General features: G+C 48.4%; 2 protein-coding genes across 2 annotated transcripts; one reads left to right on the top strand and one right to left on the bottom strand.

The window, feature by feature from the left end:
* Positions 1–12,750: 12,750 nt before the first annotated feature.
* Positions 12,751–14,390, bottom strand: H2AC25 (H2A clustered histone 25). Its single transcript, XM_079915840.1, has one exon. It carries the CDS (start codon positions 14,318–14,320, stop codon positions 13,928–13,930), a length of 393 nt encoding a protein of 130 aa, XP_079771966.1. The 5' UTR covers positions 14,321–14,390; the 3' UTR covers positions 12,751–13,927.
* A 203-nt stretch (positions 14,391–14,593) lies between these two features.
* On the top strand, positions 14,594–15,395 carry H2BC26 (H2B clustered histone 26). Its single transcript, XM_079915847.1, has one exon. It carries the CDS (start codon positions 14,634–14,636, stop codon positions 15,012–15,014), a length of 381 nt encoding a protein of 126 aa, XP_079771973.1. The 5' UTR covers positions 14,594–14,633; the 3' UTR covers positions 15,015–15,395.
* The last annotated feature ends 250 nt before the right edge of the window (positions 15,396–15,645 follow it).

The following is a 15,645-nucleotide window of genomic DNA, read 5'->3' as shown; positions in this document are numbered from 1 at the left end:
AACATTATGGTTATACAGGGATACAAAATGTGTTCAAGGCAGAACTCATCTACTCTCAGTGGAAAGAGATGAGGACCATAATAAAATTACACCCTCCTAGGACGAATGCTAAACACAGAGATAGCCATGACTTTGGTTATGACCATATGATCAGGGTCAGGCCAAGTAGGGTGACCTCAAAGTCTTTGTGGTTGAGACTCAAGAAGAACCAAAATAATGTGTTAAATAGCTGAGTTCTTTTCTTTAAAAAAATAAAATGAGAAATTTCAAATATGTGCCAAGGTAGAAAAAATAGTAAAATGAACTGGACTTCAGCATTTATCAGCCTAAGACTAATCTTGACTCATTTATACATCTGCCCTCCTTTCGCTTAGATTATTTTGAAAAAAAAAATCCAAGATGTTGTATCATTTCATGCATAAATATTTCCCTGAGTTCTTAGACCGTCCCAGTCAGCTGAAAGAATTTGGTTTACTATTTCAGGGACATAATTAATCACACTCATCAACGAAAGACAGATCCTGTCTTCTAGGTGTTTATCACCCACAAAACTTCTCAAGAGTATACTGCACAGAACTTACAAGCACGAGTGCTTTCAAAATGGCAATACCAAAGCAACTTTATGAAACTGTTACCAGCAGCCCAACGGCTACCCAGAGTCCTGGTATATTAATTTACTAGTACTAACAAAACAAAGTACCACAGTCTGGATGGTTTAAACAATAGAAATTCATATTCCCACAGTTCTGGAGGCCAGAAGCCTGAGATCAAGGTGTGGGCAGGGCTGGTTTGCCCTGAGGCCTCTCTTCTTGGCGTGTAGACTCCTTCTTCTCCCTGTGTCCTCACATGGTTGTCCCTTTGTGGGGGTCTGTGTCCTAATTTCCCCTTTTTTATAAGGACACCAATCATACAGGATTAGCCCACCCCAATGACCTCAGACTTCCTTGAGACTGGACCTGCCATGCCAACTCTTCCCTGGTCTCCAGCCCACCCTGCAGATTTCAGATTTGCCAGCCCCACAATCATGTGAGCCAATTCCTTACAATGAATCTCTCTCTTTATACATGCCATTAGTTCTGTTTCTCTGGAGAATCCTGATTGATAAAACCTGGAATCAGCATTCTCTCTTTTCTCTTTCACCCCTAGTTGTAAACGAGCCAAGCTCTTTTCTAAGTTTATCTTTTTATGTATTTATTTTTGGTAAAACCTTATTGAATGCAGCTAACAACCTCCACTTGTGCTATTAACACTCTATACCAAAACAGGCAACGGTATCACTACACAAGGAGAAGCGCTGGTTTCCAGCCTCTGTGAAGTTTCCTGCCATATGAGGCGGGGACCACTTTCCCTGCTCCCCATTTCTTCTGTGATAGTGCTGCATAAAGACAGCCTCGGTGACTTTCAACAGCAAGCTCCAGGGCTGCTGGGCACCGTGGCTGCTGGCTCCAGCTTGCAGTTTCCACTCACTTGTTCTCTTTCTGGGCTCAGGAAGCAGCTCCTCTCTGGGATGTGCAGGTCTCGGGGCGTAGGATAGAAGTGCAACTCATTGCACCAGAGGCCCTTGCTCTGGAAGTGGGCACCATCCCTTCTAACCTGCCATCGCCCAATGAGGGCCCATGATGTGCTAACTTCCTGAGGCTACCCTGACAAACTACCACAAATGGGGAGCTTACCACAGGAATTGACTCTCCCAGTTCTGGAGGCCAGAAGTCTGAGATCAAGGTTTCGGCAGGGCCTCGCTCCCTCCAGAAACTCTAAGTGTGGGTCTTCCTGCCTCTCTCAGCTCCTGGTGGCTCTAGGAATCCCTTGGCTTGTGGCTGAATCACTCGAGTTTCTGCCACCATCGTCATCTTCTCCTTGTGTGTGTCAGTGCTCCCTCTGCTTCTCTCCTATAGAGACATTTAGGGCCCACTTGGATAATCCAGGATAAGCTCCTCCTCTCAAGATCCTTGATTTACTCATATCTTTTCCACACAAGGTAATATTTACAGGTTCTAGGATGAGAAAGAGAATATTTCATTGAGTGGCCAGTTTCTGAGCCACATGTGGCTGCACCCAAGGTCATGGGACAGGGCAGTTCACCCCTGGGAGTGACGAGTGGGGCACATGATTGGGGAACATTTGCTGAACTCAAACTAGCACAAGCAGATTTAGTGCAAGGCAAACCCACCTACTATCATGACCAGAAACTAAAAGAAGGAAAAAGGACATTGGTGTCCCTTCTTAAATTTGTGTTGTTAAATGGAGTAATTTGGATGGAAAAAAAAAAAAATGCATGTAACCCAGCTGGCTATGCCAAAGAGAAAGACCATATAAGAGTTATGTGGAAGGAACTTCTCTGGTGGCGCAGTGGTTAAGAATTCGCCTGCCAATGCAGGACACACGGGTTCGAGCCCTGGTCCGGGAAGATCCCACATGCCGCGGAGCAACTGAGCCCGTGTGCCACAACTACTGAGCCTGCGCTCTAGAGCCCGCGAGCCACAACTACTGAAGCCCGCACACCTAGAGCTGGTGCTCCGCAGCAAGAGAAGCCACCGCAATAAGAAACCCGCGCACCACGACAAAGAGTAGCCCCCGCTCGCTGCAACTTGAGAAAACCTGCTTGCAGCAACCAGGACCCAACGCAGCCATAAATAAATAAGAGCTATGTGGAAGAAAGGAATGTTCTTATCATCAATGGTGACACCAAAACCCACTGTCAGTTCATGTTGGGTAAAACCGCATGGATGGCAGAAAAACTGCCAAAGTTGCAGTGGTTTCCATGAAATAATGCTAATATATTCTCTCCCTTGAATCGTTTATTATTCACGTGTGGAACAGTCGCCAGAACCACTAGGCAGCGTCAAGCTCATGCTTTTAGAAATATTTCTCCTTTGTTTCTACAATGTCCTCACTGAGACAATCAAAGGCCTGGAAATTATGGAGGACTGCCAGTGATCGCAAGGACTCTGAAGATCAATCTATCTCCACAGGATGGACACCTACATAACCACTAAAAGAGAGAACAGTGAACAAGAGAAACAAGATGGCTGAGTCCCAGCTCTCCACACACAGACAGATATCACAGACAAAATAGAAGCAGCATCTACTCCCCTTCCCCTACAGCCAACACCACGTGTGTGCCCAGCTCTTCAATTCCGACCGTAATACTAATTTTCATGAAAAGCAAAACAAATTATCTATGGCTTGAGTGCAAAGAACAAAAACAAAATAGTTGAATTCATGTCTTAAGTCAAAAAAAAAACAAAATCCAATTTGTGTTTGCTAAGGTCACCAAGCAGTTCTCCAGTTCTCAGCGGACACTGAGTGTCCCACAAATTTAACTCAATTCTAACATCATCTACCTGGAGATAGTGTCAGACCTCACAGATTAAGGACTCAGATAAAAAAAATTAATTAATCAACAGTCAATGTAAGAAAGAAATAGAGAATTTTATTTGAACCAACCTGAGGATTATAACCCAGAAGACAGTCTCTCAGAAAGCTCTGAGGACTGTGCCACCCATTAGAGGTCAAAGCACAATTATATACGTTTTTGAGACAAAGTGTTATACATTAAAGAGTTATGCATCAAAGTAATACACTGACAGTTTACACAGTTCAACAAGGCAAGTGGTGGGTCATTGTGACCCCTTACAGGATTAAGGAAGGAAGGTTACCTCCTAAAGAGTTACCTTGCTGGCACCAGGAGGAAATTGTTTTTGTTGCTGTTGTTTGTTTGTTTGTTTTGGCGAGTAAGCATTCCTGTGTTAAGGGGATCTAGTTAATGTATAATGCAGATGCATAGCGCACACTAAAGGGGAGAGAACAGTGGCTCAAAGGGCAGAGAAATTTTTATGTTAAATTTTTCTTGTCCTCTCTCAAAATAATTTTGTTTCATCACTGCCCTCCCTTCAGAAGCCAGTCGCAAGTCCAGGATGTCACCTGTGCTTCTGACTGACTGGTTATAGATCAGAGGTTCCAAGATCCCTCTTCGAGGGTTCGATTAATTTGCAAGAGCAGCTCACAGAACTCAGAGAAACACCTTACTTACTAGATTACTGGTTTATTAGTAAAGGATATAACTGAGAACAGCCAGATGGAAGAGATGCACAGGGCAAGGCATGTGGAAAGAAGCCCTGAGCTTCCATGCCTTCTCTGGGCACACCACTGTCCCCAAGCCTCCGTCTATTTACCAACCTGGAAGCTCTCTGAACTCATCCTCTTGTGTTTTTATGGAGGCTCCAGTACTAGTCATGATTGAGTAACTCCTTGGCCACTGGAAATTGAGTCAACCTCCAGGCCCTCTCCCCTCCTGGAGGTGGGGGTGTGGTGGGGGGACTGAAAATTCCAACCCTCTAATCACTTGCTTTGTTCTACTGGCAACCAGCCCCCATCTTCAACGAGTTTCCAAAATTCACCACATTAATGTAACCAAAGACACCTGTATGGTTTTCATCACAGGAAATTCCAAGTATTTTAGGAGCTCTGTGCCAGGAACAGGGGACAAAGACCAAATATGTAATTTCTTATGTCACCATATCACACAAAACAAAACAAATCAGAATTCCTTGATGGATCTGAAATAACTCGCTGCTGTCAGAAAGCAAAGATGCTTTCAACAATATCAGGGGCTACCCTTAAAGACAAAATAGCCGTTTTATTTGAAAGAGTCTCCCCTGGGCCACAGTTGAGAATTTGAGGATCACACAACGATAATAGTGGTTAATTAGATTATGTTTACTTTATAAAAGAAGAAAAGTTAATATATGCAGTTACAAGCATACGAAAATTAAAAGACGTAAACAATAATGTGTTGAGTTTTTATGGATTTTGGTTAAAGAAGAAAGCCGTTGACATATACGGGTATTTGGTCTTAGGCATATGTCTGTTAGTAACGTCTAGATGTGGACGTGTGTGTATCCCTTTAAGCAGGAAAGAGCGAACAGAAATCTAAGACACGGTCTAGAACAGAGACCGATTGGGGGCCGAACAGCGGGGAGGCGGAGACAAATGCCCTTGGGGTAGCGCGAGAGGAGAGCAGGCTTTGCTGATGGTGCTGAGGGGGTACTTGGGGTGCTCCACTCCAGCGCGCACAGGAACAGCGGCGTCAAGTAAACCGTCACCAGACAAGGGAGAATAGGCCGTAGCCTTTCTGTCTCGGGAATGAGAGACCCTGCGAGAAATCGGTGACATAAAGTGTGCAAAATCCGTAGAGTGTCCGAGATTCTGAGCCCGGGGAAGGATTGGAGAGGCGAGGGTCTCGGGGCGCAGGTCAGTGGCCGCAGCCGGAGGACAAGAGGTTGGATGCGTGACCAATGCCGTCAGGCAGGCGGTCTTTGAACTGACCAACCGGAAAACGTTCCCAAGTGCAAACAAGGGCAGCAAAGGCTTTGCTGTTTTATGTAGCGAGTCCTGACCACAGCACGCAGGAGCCATAGCCTCCAAACCCACCATCCTCCTCACAGCGGGCACCAGAAGCCGCCAGCGACTGTTCCCAGCACCCTCCACTTCACGCACCGCGGTATCTCCACCCCTCCTCCCTCATACTCTTGCACCCCTGTATCCCCGCCCCCCGTAACCTGCACTCCTGCATCCCCGCGCCCAGGTAATCCCCGCCCTCCGCCCCGTACCGCCGCATCCCTGCAGCCCCATGCTCCAGTATCCCGCACTCCTGTATCTCTGTACCTCTGCACTTCTGCGCGCCAGTATCCCCGGCACTCTTGCATCCCTGTACCCCTGCACCCTTACCTCTGAACTCGTGCGCACACGCACCTTTTTATCTCCACCGATCCTCTCCCCGGCCCCGCCCCCCATCTCGCGCACACACACCCGGAGTCGGCCGAATCTCCCTCTCGCGCTCTACTCTCCCAGGGCCACCAGCATCCCATCACCTAGGACCCAAAGACCAAGCCCCGTTGCAATGGCGCCGCTGGAGAGGCTCTGCAGAAACCTGGCTTGTACGCCGCCCTGCCCGGCGCGTCCACTTTGCGCCCAAGGACTCACAGCTCACGCGCCGCATCCTCCGGGAACTGGCCGGGAATGGCGACCCGAGCTCCCCAAAGACATCAAGTCCACGTCCCTTTTTACGTTTCAACAAAAACAGCTCTCTCCCGGGATGGTCTCTGAAGAAGCCGCGGCTTCAAAGTCCCTGCGGGAGTGTGACCCTCATCCTTGGGTTCCTAATTTTCTTTTCTTGGTAACTTCCTCCCAGCCAAACCCGAAGTCGGCTCAATGACTGTTGTGGAAAAGGACACCCGGCAGCGGGTGGCGCCCAGAGGTGGGATGGCACACTTTCTCCCTGCTCTTTGGCTGTGTGGCTTTTGGAGCTCAATTTCATTCTTTCTCTGATAGAGGGAGAAGCACTCCTTTGGCTTTCTTTTTTCCTTTCATTCATCATATATTCATTTAGCACCTATTATGTGCCTGGCATAGCTCTGAGAACTTGGGAGTAAAGTGCCTTCCTGGAGTTATATCTAGTTGGGGAGGTGATGCCCAGTAGAGGGGAGATAGTGTCGTAGAGGTTTACACGCTGAGCAGAAATAGAGCACCATTGGCTTGGGGCGTGTTGCCCAGGACCGTGAAGACTTTGAGAGGAAACTTGGAAGCCTTCAGAGTGGGAACCCGCTGCTCTGGGGATGGTGGGACGCCTGGGTTTGGAGGGACAGAGACTAGCTGAGGGAAGGAGGAGCTGGCACGGGGAAGGAGGCGTGGTCAGAGGTAAATGGAAGAGCGGCTCCTGCTGTGCCCTGAAAGATTGGGACTGTTACTTGGAGGGCACCGCGCAGCCGCTGCAGGGCCTGCTAGAAGTGACTGCCTTCAAGGGCTTTGCGCCCCTCTAATTAAGGCCTCTCAGGCCATACCTGTGACGTTTTAAAGTGTAATTTCTACAAATAGGAGGGTGGTGAGTGTTATCACACACAGCGTTCATTCGTCACCAGAGTTGGTGTCCAGCATACCTGTATGGGCGCTGGCTAGGCTGCTCCATTCCAAGTGTGCAGGTGTCCTTGGGAATCAGGCCAGCCACGGTTTTCCTGCCCTCCAGGAGCTCAGCTTGAATGTCACCCCCCCAATACCCAGCAGTGAGAGGAAGCAACCGAGCTGTTTCGTGGAAGGTAACCTGTCTGTCTCACCTGCCCGGGGGTAGCCTCCTACAACTCTCAGGTGGAGGTACTAGAGGACGTACCCTCCAAGGTCACTACAGGTTATGGTGCAGAAGGGCTTACAGGCCACATTAGAAAGCTCAAACTACGTGGTTTATTAAATTAATTTAAAACAGGCAACAAGAAGTAAGGGGGAAGACATGGGGTGAGCTGACAAACATAGGTGTCAGTGAGGAGGAGAGCCGCACCACCTGATCCTGGGCATACGTGGACATGTGTGTGTCCTGTTCTCCCTGCCACCTAGCCTCCCTGCTGACGGTGAGGTTATGAGGAACAGGGTCCAGGAGACACCAGGGGTCCTGGGCCAATGCATACGGGTGCAGCCACACAGGGACAGGCTCTCCCGTGGAGAGTCCCAGCAGCAGCTGCTTAAGATCTGTGAAAACTGAGTGCCTCAGGGGTTCTGAGTGCTTAGTAGCTATTGTATACTTAGTGATCATGAATCTTTAATGCCTCTTGTATACTTAATGATCACAAATATTTAGTGACCAGATGCCTTACATTTACTTACCTTTGTCTCGGTGTTTCCATCCCATCCATCAATTTGTGGATTATTGGCGTCTTTGCTATGTTGAGTCTTCCAATTCACGAACACTGTATGTCATTTATTTAGATCATCTTTCATTTCTTTCATCATCATTTTGTAATTTTCAGCAGCAAGTCCTGTACATGTTTTGTTAGATTTATACCTGTGTTTCATTTTTTTTTGGAGTGATTTTACATGGCAATGTGTTTTTTTTTTTTTTTTTGCGGTACGCGGGCCTCTCACTGTTGTGGCTTCTCCCGTTGCGGAGCACAGGCTCCGGACGCGCAGGCTCAGCAGCCATGGCTCACGGGCCCAGCCGCTCCGCGGCATGTGGGATCTTCCCAGACCGGGGCACGAACCAGCGTCCCCCGCATCGGCAGGCGGACTCTCAACCACTGCGCCACCAGGGAAGCCCCTGGCAATGTGTTTTTAATTTTGGTTTGCACATGCTCAGTATTTATATACAGAAATGAAATTGATCTTTCTGTTGATCTTGCATCCTGAGACTTTACTGAATTCCCCTATCAGTTTTGGGGGTTGTTTCATAGATTTCTTGGGATTTTCTGTGTAGACAATCATGTCATCTGCAAATAGTTTCATTTTTTCTGTTCCAATCTGTATGCCTCATCTTCCTTCCATTCCTCCCTCCCTCCCCTCTACTCTATTTCTTCTTTTTCTTTCCTTTTCTTTTCTCTTCTGGTCTTTTCTCTCCTTTCTCTTTCTCTTTCTTCCTTCCTTCCTCCCTCCTCTCTCTCTTTTTCTCTTTCTTTTCTTTCTGGCTTATTGCACCAGCTAGAACTTCCAACACTACACTGAATGAGTGGTTAGGCGGACATCCTTTCCTTGTTCCTGATCTTAGAGGGAAAGCATCTAGTCTTTCACCATTAACTATATTGTTATCTGTCAATACTTTTTCTATGCTTTTTCTGCATCGATGGAGATGATTACATGATTTTTCTCCTCCTTCTTCTTTTTTCCCTACCTGTTGATGTGGCGGATTCCCTTGAGTGACTTTTGGTAGATGTTATTCCCAAGGAGGGAAACTGAATTTTTGAGAATCTCACTTATGCTGTAGTGTTGGTAGCAGGAGATTAGTACAGAGGCAACTGAAGTAGTTCAGGTAAGAAATGATGGTGTACAAGTTTCCTGTGGCTGCTGTAACAAACTACCACAAGCTGAGGTGGGGAAGGGGTGCTAAAACAACAGAAATATTTTTCCTCCCAGTTCTGCAGGCCAGAGGTCAAGGTGTGGGCAGGGCTGTGCTCCCTCTGGAAGAGGCAGAAAGGGGAGGATCCTTCCTGCTTCTTCCAGCTCCTGGCACTCCAGGTGCCCCTTGGCTTGTGGCCACTTCACCCCAATCTCTTCCTCTGTAGTCATATGGCCATCTCCTTGTATCTCTGTGTCTTTTCCTCTTCTGTCTCTTGTAAGAATAGTTGTCATTGAATTTAGGGCCCATCCTAATCCAGGATGACCTTCTCATCTCAAGAGCCTTGATTTAATTACACCTGCAAAGACTTTTTCCAAATAAGGTCACAGTTGCCAGCTCCAGGCCTTAGGATGTGGACATATCTATTTTTTTGCGGGGGAGGGGGGGAAACAACCTTCAGCCCACTACAGGTGGGATCCAGGACTAGGGTGGTAGCAGCTGACATAGACAGATCTGTCTTCCTGATGTTTACCAACTTGCTATTGGTCTCCATGTGAGCAACCATGGAAAAGAACGAATGAAAGGCAGATCTGTTAGTGTATTTAGTTTACCTGAGTCGCTGGAGAATGGCAGGACCATCTACCTAACTGGGGAATGATGGGGAGGTGGTAGTGTGGGGCGGGTGTCAGGCTCAGCGTGCAGTCCAGCCGTAACGAGTGGGTGGAAATCCCCAGCAGGAGCATTAAGCCTGGCACTCTGGGAAGACATCTGCCATCGATGATGTTTGGGCGTCACTGAAGCCCATCTCATCCATGACCTGGATGAGACTGTGAGGAAGAGGAAGGCTCTGGTCAAACCACAGAACCCGTGGTGGATGGCAACATGGCCAATTGCCACTCCTAGCATTGAGAGTGGAGGCTACTGGTCCACACATGGGGTCCAGTGGGCCTTGTGATTCGCCGAATCCCAGTTGGGGGCCTGAGCGCAGCGTGCAGGCCAAGCCTCAGGGGTCCTGAGCACTTTTTGTCTTCTTGGGACTGTGTAAGGAAGCTTGAATTAGCCATGGGGAGAGATGGTGAGAAGAACCAAAGTGTTCAGATATGCGAGAGAGGCTACCAGACCAGCACCTTCCCAGGGACCCTCCCCCCACAATGACCCATGACTGATCGACCAACTGACCCCCCCAGCTAGCCCCAAATGCCTATGAGCCAGCCTTCAGCATGTTCACTACCAGCTTTCTTGGGGGTCCAGCTCAAACTGCTGACCTACAGGCCCTCTAGGACATTTGGGGTTGATCTGCCATCCTGTAGGAGAGAACAGGAAGGACATGACCCAAAGAGGGCTGCAGGTGACTGGGAGTGAGCTGAAGACAAGGCAGCGGGAGACAGAGGTGGCCTGGAGGCCCAAGGGCAGTGCTCACAGGAGGGGCTGCTGGGTCCAAAGTTGAGAGGGAGGTGAGAAGCGCCAGGACCTGGTGTCCCCAGAGACCTGTGCAGGAGGCAGTAGAACTGAGCTGACCAGGAGGTGGGAGGGAGGGGAATGGGCAGAGAAAAGGATGAAGTTTTAGAGCTTTTGCTGGGCATGCATTGGAGAAAATCAAAGCCTTCATGAAGTTTTGTGAGCAATGCGTGGAAACAAAACCCTGGCTGGGGGTAGGGGAGTCTGGGGGCACTAGGCAGATCCTGATGACCAGGGCTGGGGCAGCCATGTAACAGGGTGACACAGGGGGAGAAGAGCTCAGTTCAGCCCAGATCCGACGGCACTGGGAGCTGGGTGACCCAGTTCTCCAAATTCTAATCCAGGGTCTGGGGGAGCACAGAAACTCGGAGAGGGGGGAGGAGTCCATTTGCTTTTTCACTTGGGAGATTCTTGAATATGTTGGTGAACATATGGGAGCTGATACAGTAGGGAGGAGAGACTAGATGTGCAGCAGGGGCTGGGTGCAGGCCACGCCCAGGAGAGAGGTGCGGTGGGCTCTTTGACTTGGGCCAGGCTAAGCTGAGAATTCCAGAAACTAAGGACACTTTATCTGCAGTGGGCATGGATGTTTCTGAGGCTTCCCAGGCTGCATTCTTCCTCTGGGATCTCCCACCTCCTTTCTTCATCTTTCATAGGGACATGGGGAGAATGACCAAGATAATTCTGGTGAAGGGAATGTGTGACATGTGGCAGTGGGCTGGAGAAAGGGCTTGAAGTTCCATCGAGGCAGGCAGACGGAAAGGCTGTGGCCACCCAAAGGGACACCATGCCCCTCTTCCCACATGGTCCCTAAGGGATGCTACCGTGCAGCCAGGCCAGCCCCTGTCCATCCCACACTCCACCTACTGGATAGAATCGATGGAGACACCCAGTCTCCTCTTCTTTTTAGTGCATATCCATGTATTAGTTTCACATTTCTTTTTAAATCAAGGTGAAATTCACATAAGCATAAACCATTCTAAAGTGAGCAATTCAGTGGCATTTAGTACATTCACAATCACCTCTTTCTAGCTCTGAAACATTTTCATCACCCCAAAAGTGAACACTCTGTAGTCCCCCCTCTACCCCCCAGCCACTGGCAACCACTATCTACTTTCTGTCTCTGTGGATTTGCCCGTTACGGATGTTTCCTATAAATGGGGTCACGCAATATGTGACGTTTTGTGTCTGGCTTCTTTAAGTTAGCACAGTGTTTTTTGAGGCTCATCCGTGTTGGATGTGCCATTCCTTTTTTAGGGCTGAACAGTATTCCACTATATGGATAGACCACGTTTTTGTTTATCCATTCATCTGTTATGGAAATTTGGGCTATTTCCACCTTTGGGATGTTACAAATAATGCTGCTCTGAATGTGACACGGGTGCATGGGTATCTGAGTCCTTGTGTGTATCTGGGGGTGGCATTGCTGGGCCATGTGGTGCTTTCTTCTTTAAGCATGAGTCTGATGAGCTTTCTCTACCAAGGCAGGCAGCTCTGCATACTTTATGTTTCTGAACCTGATAACCCTGAGAGATGATCAGATCTTAGACCGGAGCTACCCAACAGAACTTTCTGTAATGATGGAGACCTTCTATATCTGTTTTGTCCAATGTGGTAGCCACTAGCCATGTGTGGCTAGGGTGACTGAGAAATTGCGCCTTTGCATTTAATTTTAATTAACTGAAAATTAAATAGGCCCTGTGGCTGTATTAGCTCAGCCTTACAAGTGACAAAAGGACTGACTACCCCTTAGAGCACCTCCCACCTCACGCTTTTAAAAATTAATTAATTAATTTATTGGCTGCATTGGGTCTTCCTTGCTGCTCCCGGGCTTTCTCTAGTTGCAGTGAGCAGGGGCTGCTCTTCATTGCGGTGTGCAGGCAGGCTCAGTAGCTGTAGCGCACGGGCTTAGTTGTCCCGCGGCATGTGGGATCTTCCCGGACCTGGGCTTGAACCCGTGTCCCCTGCATTGGCAGGTGGATTCTTAACCACTGTGCCGCCAGGGAGGTCCTCATGCCTCCATCTTAACACTCCAGTTTAGGAATTGAAAATCTGGAGCTCCATGATGATACTTGGAAAACCCAAGCTCCCTGCTCCTGAGAAACTTTTCTTTCTTAAATACCGCGGAAGGGGTTGAAGATATACAATGACCTACATGAATATCAACGCAAAAATCAAATTTAAGCTAGAATTGAAGGCTGTCACTGGAAACATAATGTATACCTCTCCAGAAGGCTCTATAATCTCTTCCATAATTCCTTGCAATTTGTTTCACTGAAATGGGTCCCACTGGGTAATGTGGGTCCTGCTATCTCTACCTACACTGCAGGGGAGTCTGGTGTTTTTTCCATCCACACTGATAGTTCCTATCAATTTTTGGTGCGAATAGTCTTATAGTGCTAGTATATTTTCTAAAGACTAGCAGATATGTGGTTAGCTCCAGATAGTGCCTAGGGAGCCCTGGTTTGAGTACATCTAATTTTAGTAAGATAACTATCTATTGTATAATATTCCTAAATTATTTTACTGGCCTGTATTTATTGTTAAAATAAAAAAATGAATGGAATCACTAAGGATAATGACAGCAGGAATAGACATTTACTGAGCTCTTATACTGTGCTAGAGATTTTTAAACAAGGGGATTAGTATAGATGAACTCATTTAATCCCTTCACCCCATGAAGTAGGTGCCATTAACATTCTCATTTCTCAGTTGACTTTGCAGGAGCATCTCTGGGACACTACAACCCCTATTTATAACAGAATGTGGAATTCAGGAAGTCATCTTCTGAAATATCCACATATATATTACTTAATCTGGTCCTAACAATGTTCACTTTAAATTTACTACATTCACAAACGTAATTTTCCTCATCAAACTCAAGGTACAAATTATTTTATTGACTTTAGCGATCAGTTTAAGGGGATCTCTGATTAACGTTTGACCAACCCAAATATAACGATTGAAATTCTTTTAAATAATTATTCTATTTACCATGAGATTTCCTTTAAAAACTTACACCTACTTTCGAAATATAATTTGACATTTTCAAATGCTGACAAACCCTTCCCAAGACCTTAGAATTCCCAGTACGTTATACAATTCTGATCGCATGTTCTCTAAAAAACTAAGTCATGCACTCATACATTTTAAAATGGAAATCATGTTTACCTATCAGAACCTCAAGTGGTAAAGTTTCTTTCAAGGTTAAACACTTTCAATACCAGATCAATCTACCAGATTTTCCCTGGGATAAAACAGCTACGTATTTGGTGTCTAAATCTCAGAGTGATGACACTTTCCGGAACCAAAGTAGCTTGTCACCAGTAATAACAAAGACACCTTCAGGATGAGTGGGATTGAAACCCCATGAATTTGATGGTGGCAAAACTCAAAACGGCCGCGTGTCAGACGCCATTCCCCGCACAAAATGAACACTGAGCCCACTGTGCGCCTAGGCGCACCCAAATCATGCCTCGGGGTCGGTTTCCCGCAAGCCCTGCCTTGCGCAGGTTCGCACAGGAACGCGCTCAAAAGGACACAGCCCTCGACCAGTGCGGCTCTTTTCTAGAAGATATGGGTGGCTCTGAAAAGAGCCTTTGGTGTCACGGGGCCCCCGGGGCGCACAGCCGTTTCCGGCCCGCCTCCGCGGCCTCACTTGCCCTTGGCCTTGTGGTGGCTCTCCGTCTTCTTGGGCAGCAACACGGCCTGGATGTTGGGCAGGACGCCGCCCTGCGCGATGGTCACGCGGCCCAACAGCTTGTTGAGCTCCTCGTCGTTGCGGATAGCCAACTGCAGGTGGCGCGGGATAATGCGAGTCTTCTTGTTGTCGCGCGCCGCGTTACCCGCCAGCTCCAGGATCTCAGCCGTCAGGTACTCCAGCACGGCTGCTAGATACACAGGCGCACCAGCACCCACACGCTCAGAGTAGTTACCTTTCCGGAGCAGCCGGTGCACTCGGCCGACAGGAAACTGCAGGCCCGCGCGCGACGAGCGCGACTTCGCTTTCGCGCGCGCCTTGCCTCCCTGTTTGCCTCGGCCGGACATCTCCCAATCAGCCGCGGGGAAAGAAGAAAGCCGAGAAACAGAACCCCAGGCAACGAAGCCGTAATACTCAGGGAGTCCTTATATATGGTCTTGAGGTAGTGGAGCCGGAGCCTCCCAATTGGGTAGCGATAGTGGCCAATCAGAAAAGGAAGCCTCCATCCCCTAATTTGCATGCGCCTTTTCCAGTGATGACGTTGCGCTACGCTTGATCCTATCAGAAACTAGAAGCTCTTGATTCCTCATTTGAATACAGGACGTATAAGTTGAGTTGCTGGAGGTGTATCGGTTTTTCTGTTTGGAAAGATCTGCCGTAATGCCTGATCCGTCCAAATCAGCTCCGGCACCCAAGAAGGGTTCTAAGAAGGCCGTCACGAAGGCGCAGAAAAAGGATGGCAAAAAGCGAAAGCGCAGTCGGAAGGAGAGTTATTCCATCTACGTGTACAAGGTGTTAAAGCAGGTGCACCCGGACACCGGTATTTCTTCCAAGGCTATGGGTATTATGAACTCGTTCGTCAACGACATCTTCGAGCGTATTGCTAGCGAGGCCTCTCGTTTGGCGCATTACAACAAGCGGTCTACCATCACGTCCCGGGAGGTGCAGACGGCCGTGCGCCTGCTGTTGCCCGGTGAGCTAGCCAAACACGCCGTGTCCGAAGGTACCAAAGCCGTTACGAAGTATACCAGCTCCAAGTGAGGCACGCCCCGGTTCCCGGGAACCCAAAGGCTCTTTTCAGAGCCACCCACAAGATCGAGAAAGGGTTTCGAACACGTGAAGGGTTATGTAAACGCATCCGATGTGTGCTCCTTAGCGGTTCTTTGGTTACTGGGAGGACGTTCTCGTTCTCCCCGCTGTGCGCGCGTGTGTATGGGAGCGGAATGGGAGAATATCTGCTTTTTACGGAGATCGGGTATGGAATGGCGACCCAAAATAACAATGTGGGAGGCAATCAGAAACTGGGTGTCCACCCTCGCCTTCGCTCAAGGTTATTGACGCTTCACTAAACAAAGTAGGAACCCTGAACTCAAGTGTCCTTAGTGTGTGGAGAGTGCCATTCCCGGGGCTTGCGGGCATGGACTCCATGTCTAGTTTTTTGTGTTCGTGTGGTGTGAGCCTGTGGGTAAGGAACGCAGGTCACCTGCCCCCAGTGGGACCTCGTGCCAGTCTCTCCACCTCCGTGTCCCCGATGGGTGAACCCGAAGGACGCAGTTGGTGAGGCCCTGGGGGTTGTCGCGCAGCTCTGGCGGTGGCGCCTGGCGCTGCATCCCTGCCTAAACCAGACACCTTTATCCTAAGGCAATGAACCTTTCCGGGAGGATGTTTGCAT

Source organism: Stenella coeruleoalba (assembly GCF_951394435.1).
Source record: "Stenella coeruleoalba genome assembly, chromosome: 3".
Taxonomy (NCBI): Eukaryota; Metazoa; Chordata; class Mammalia; order Artiodactyla; family Delphinidae; genus Stenella; species Stenella coeruleoalba.
This window is presented reverse-complemented; position numbering and strand designations above follow the sequence as displayed.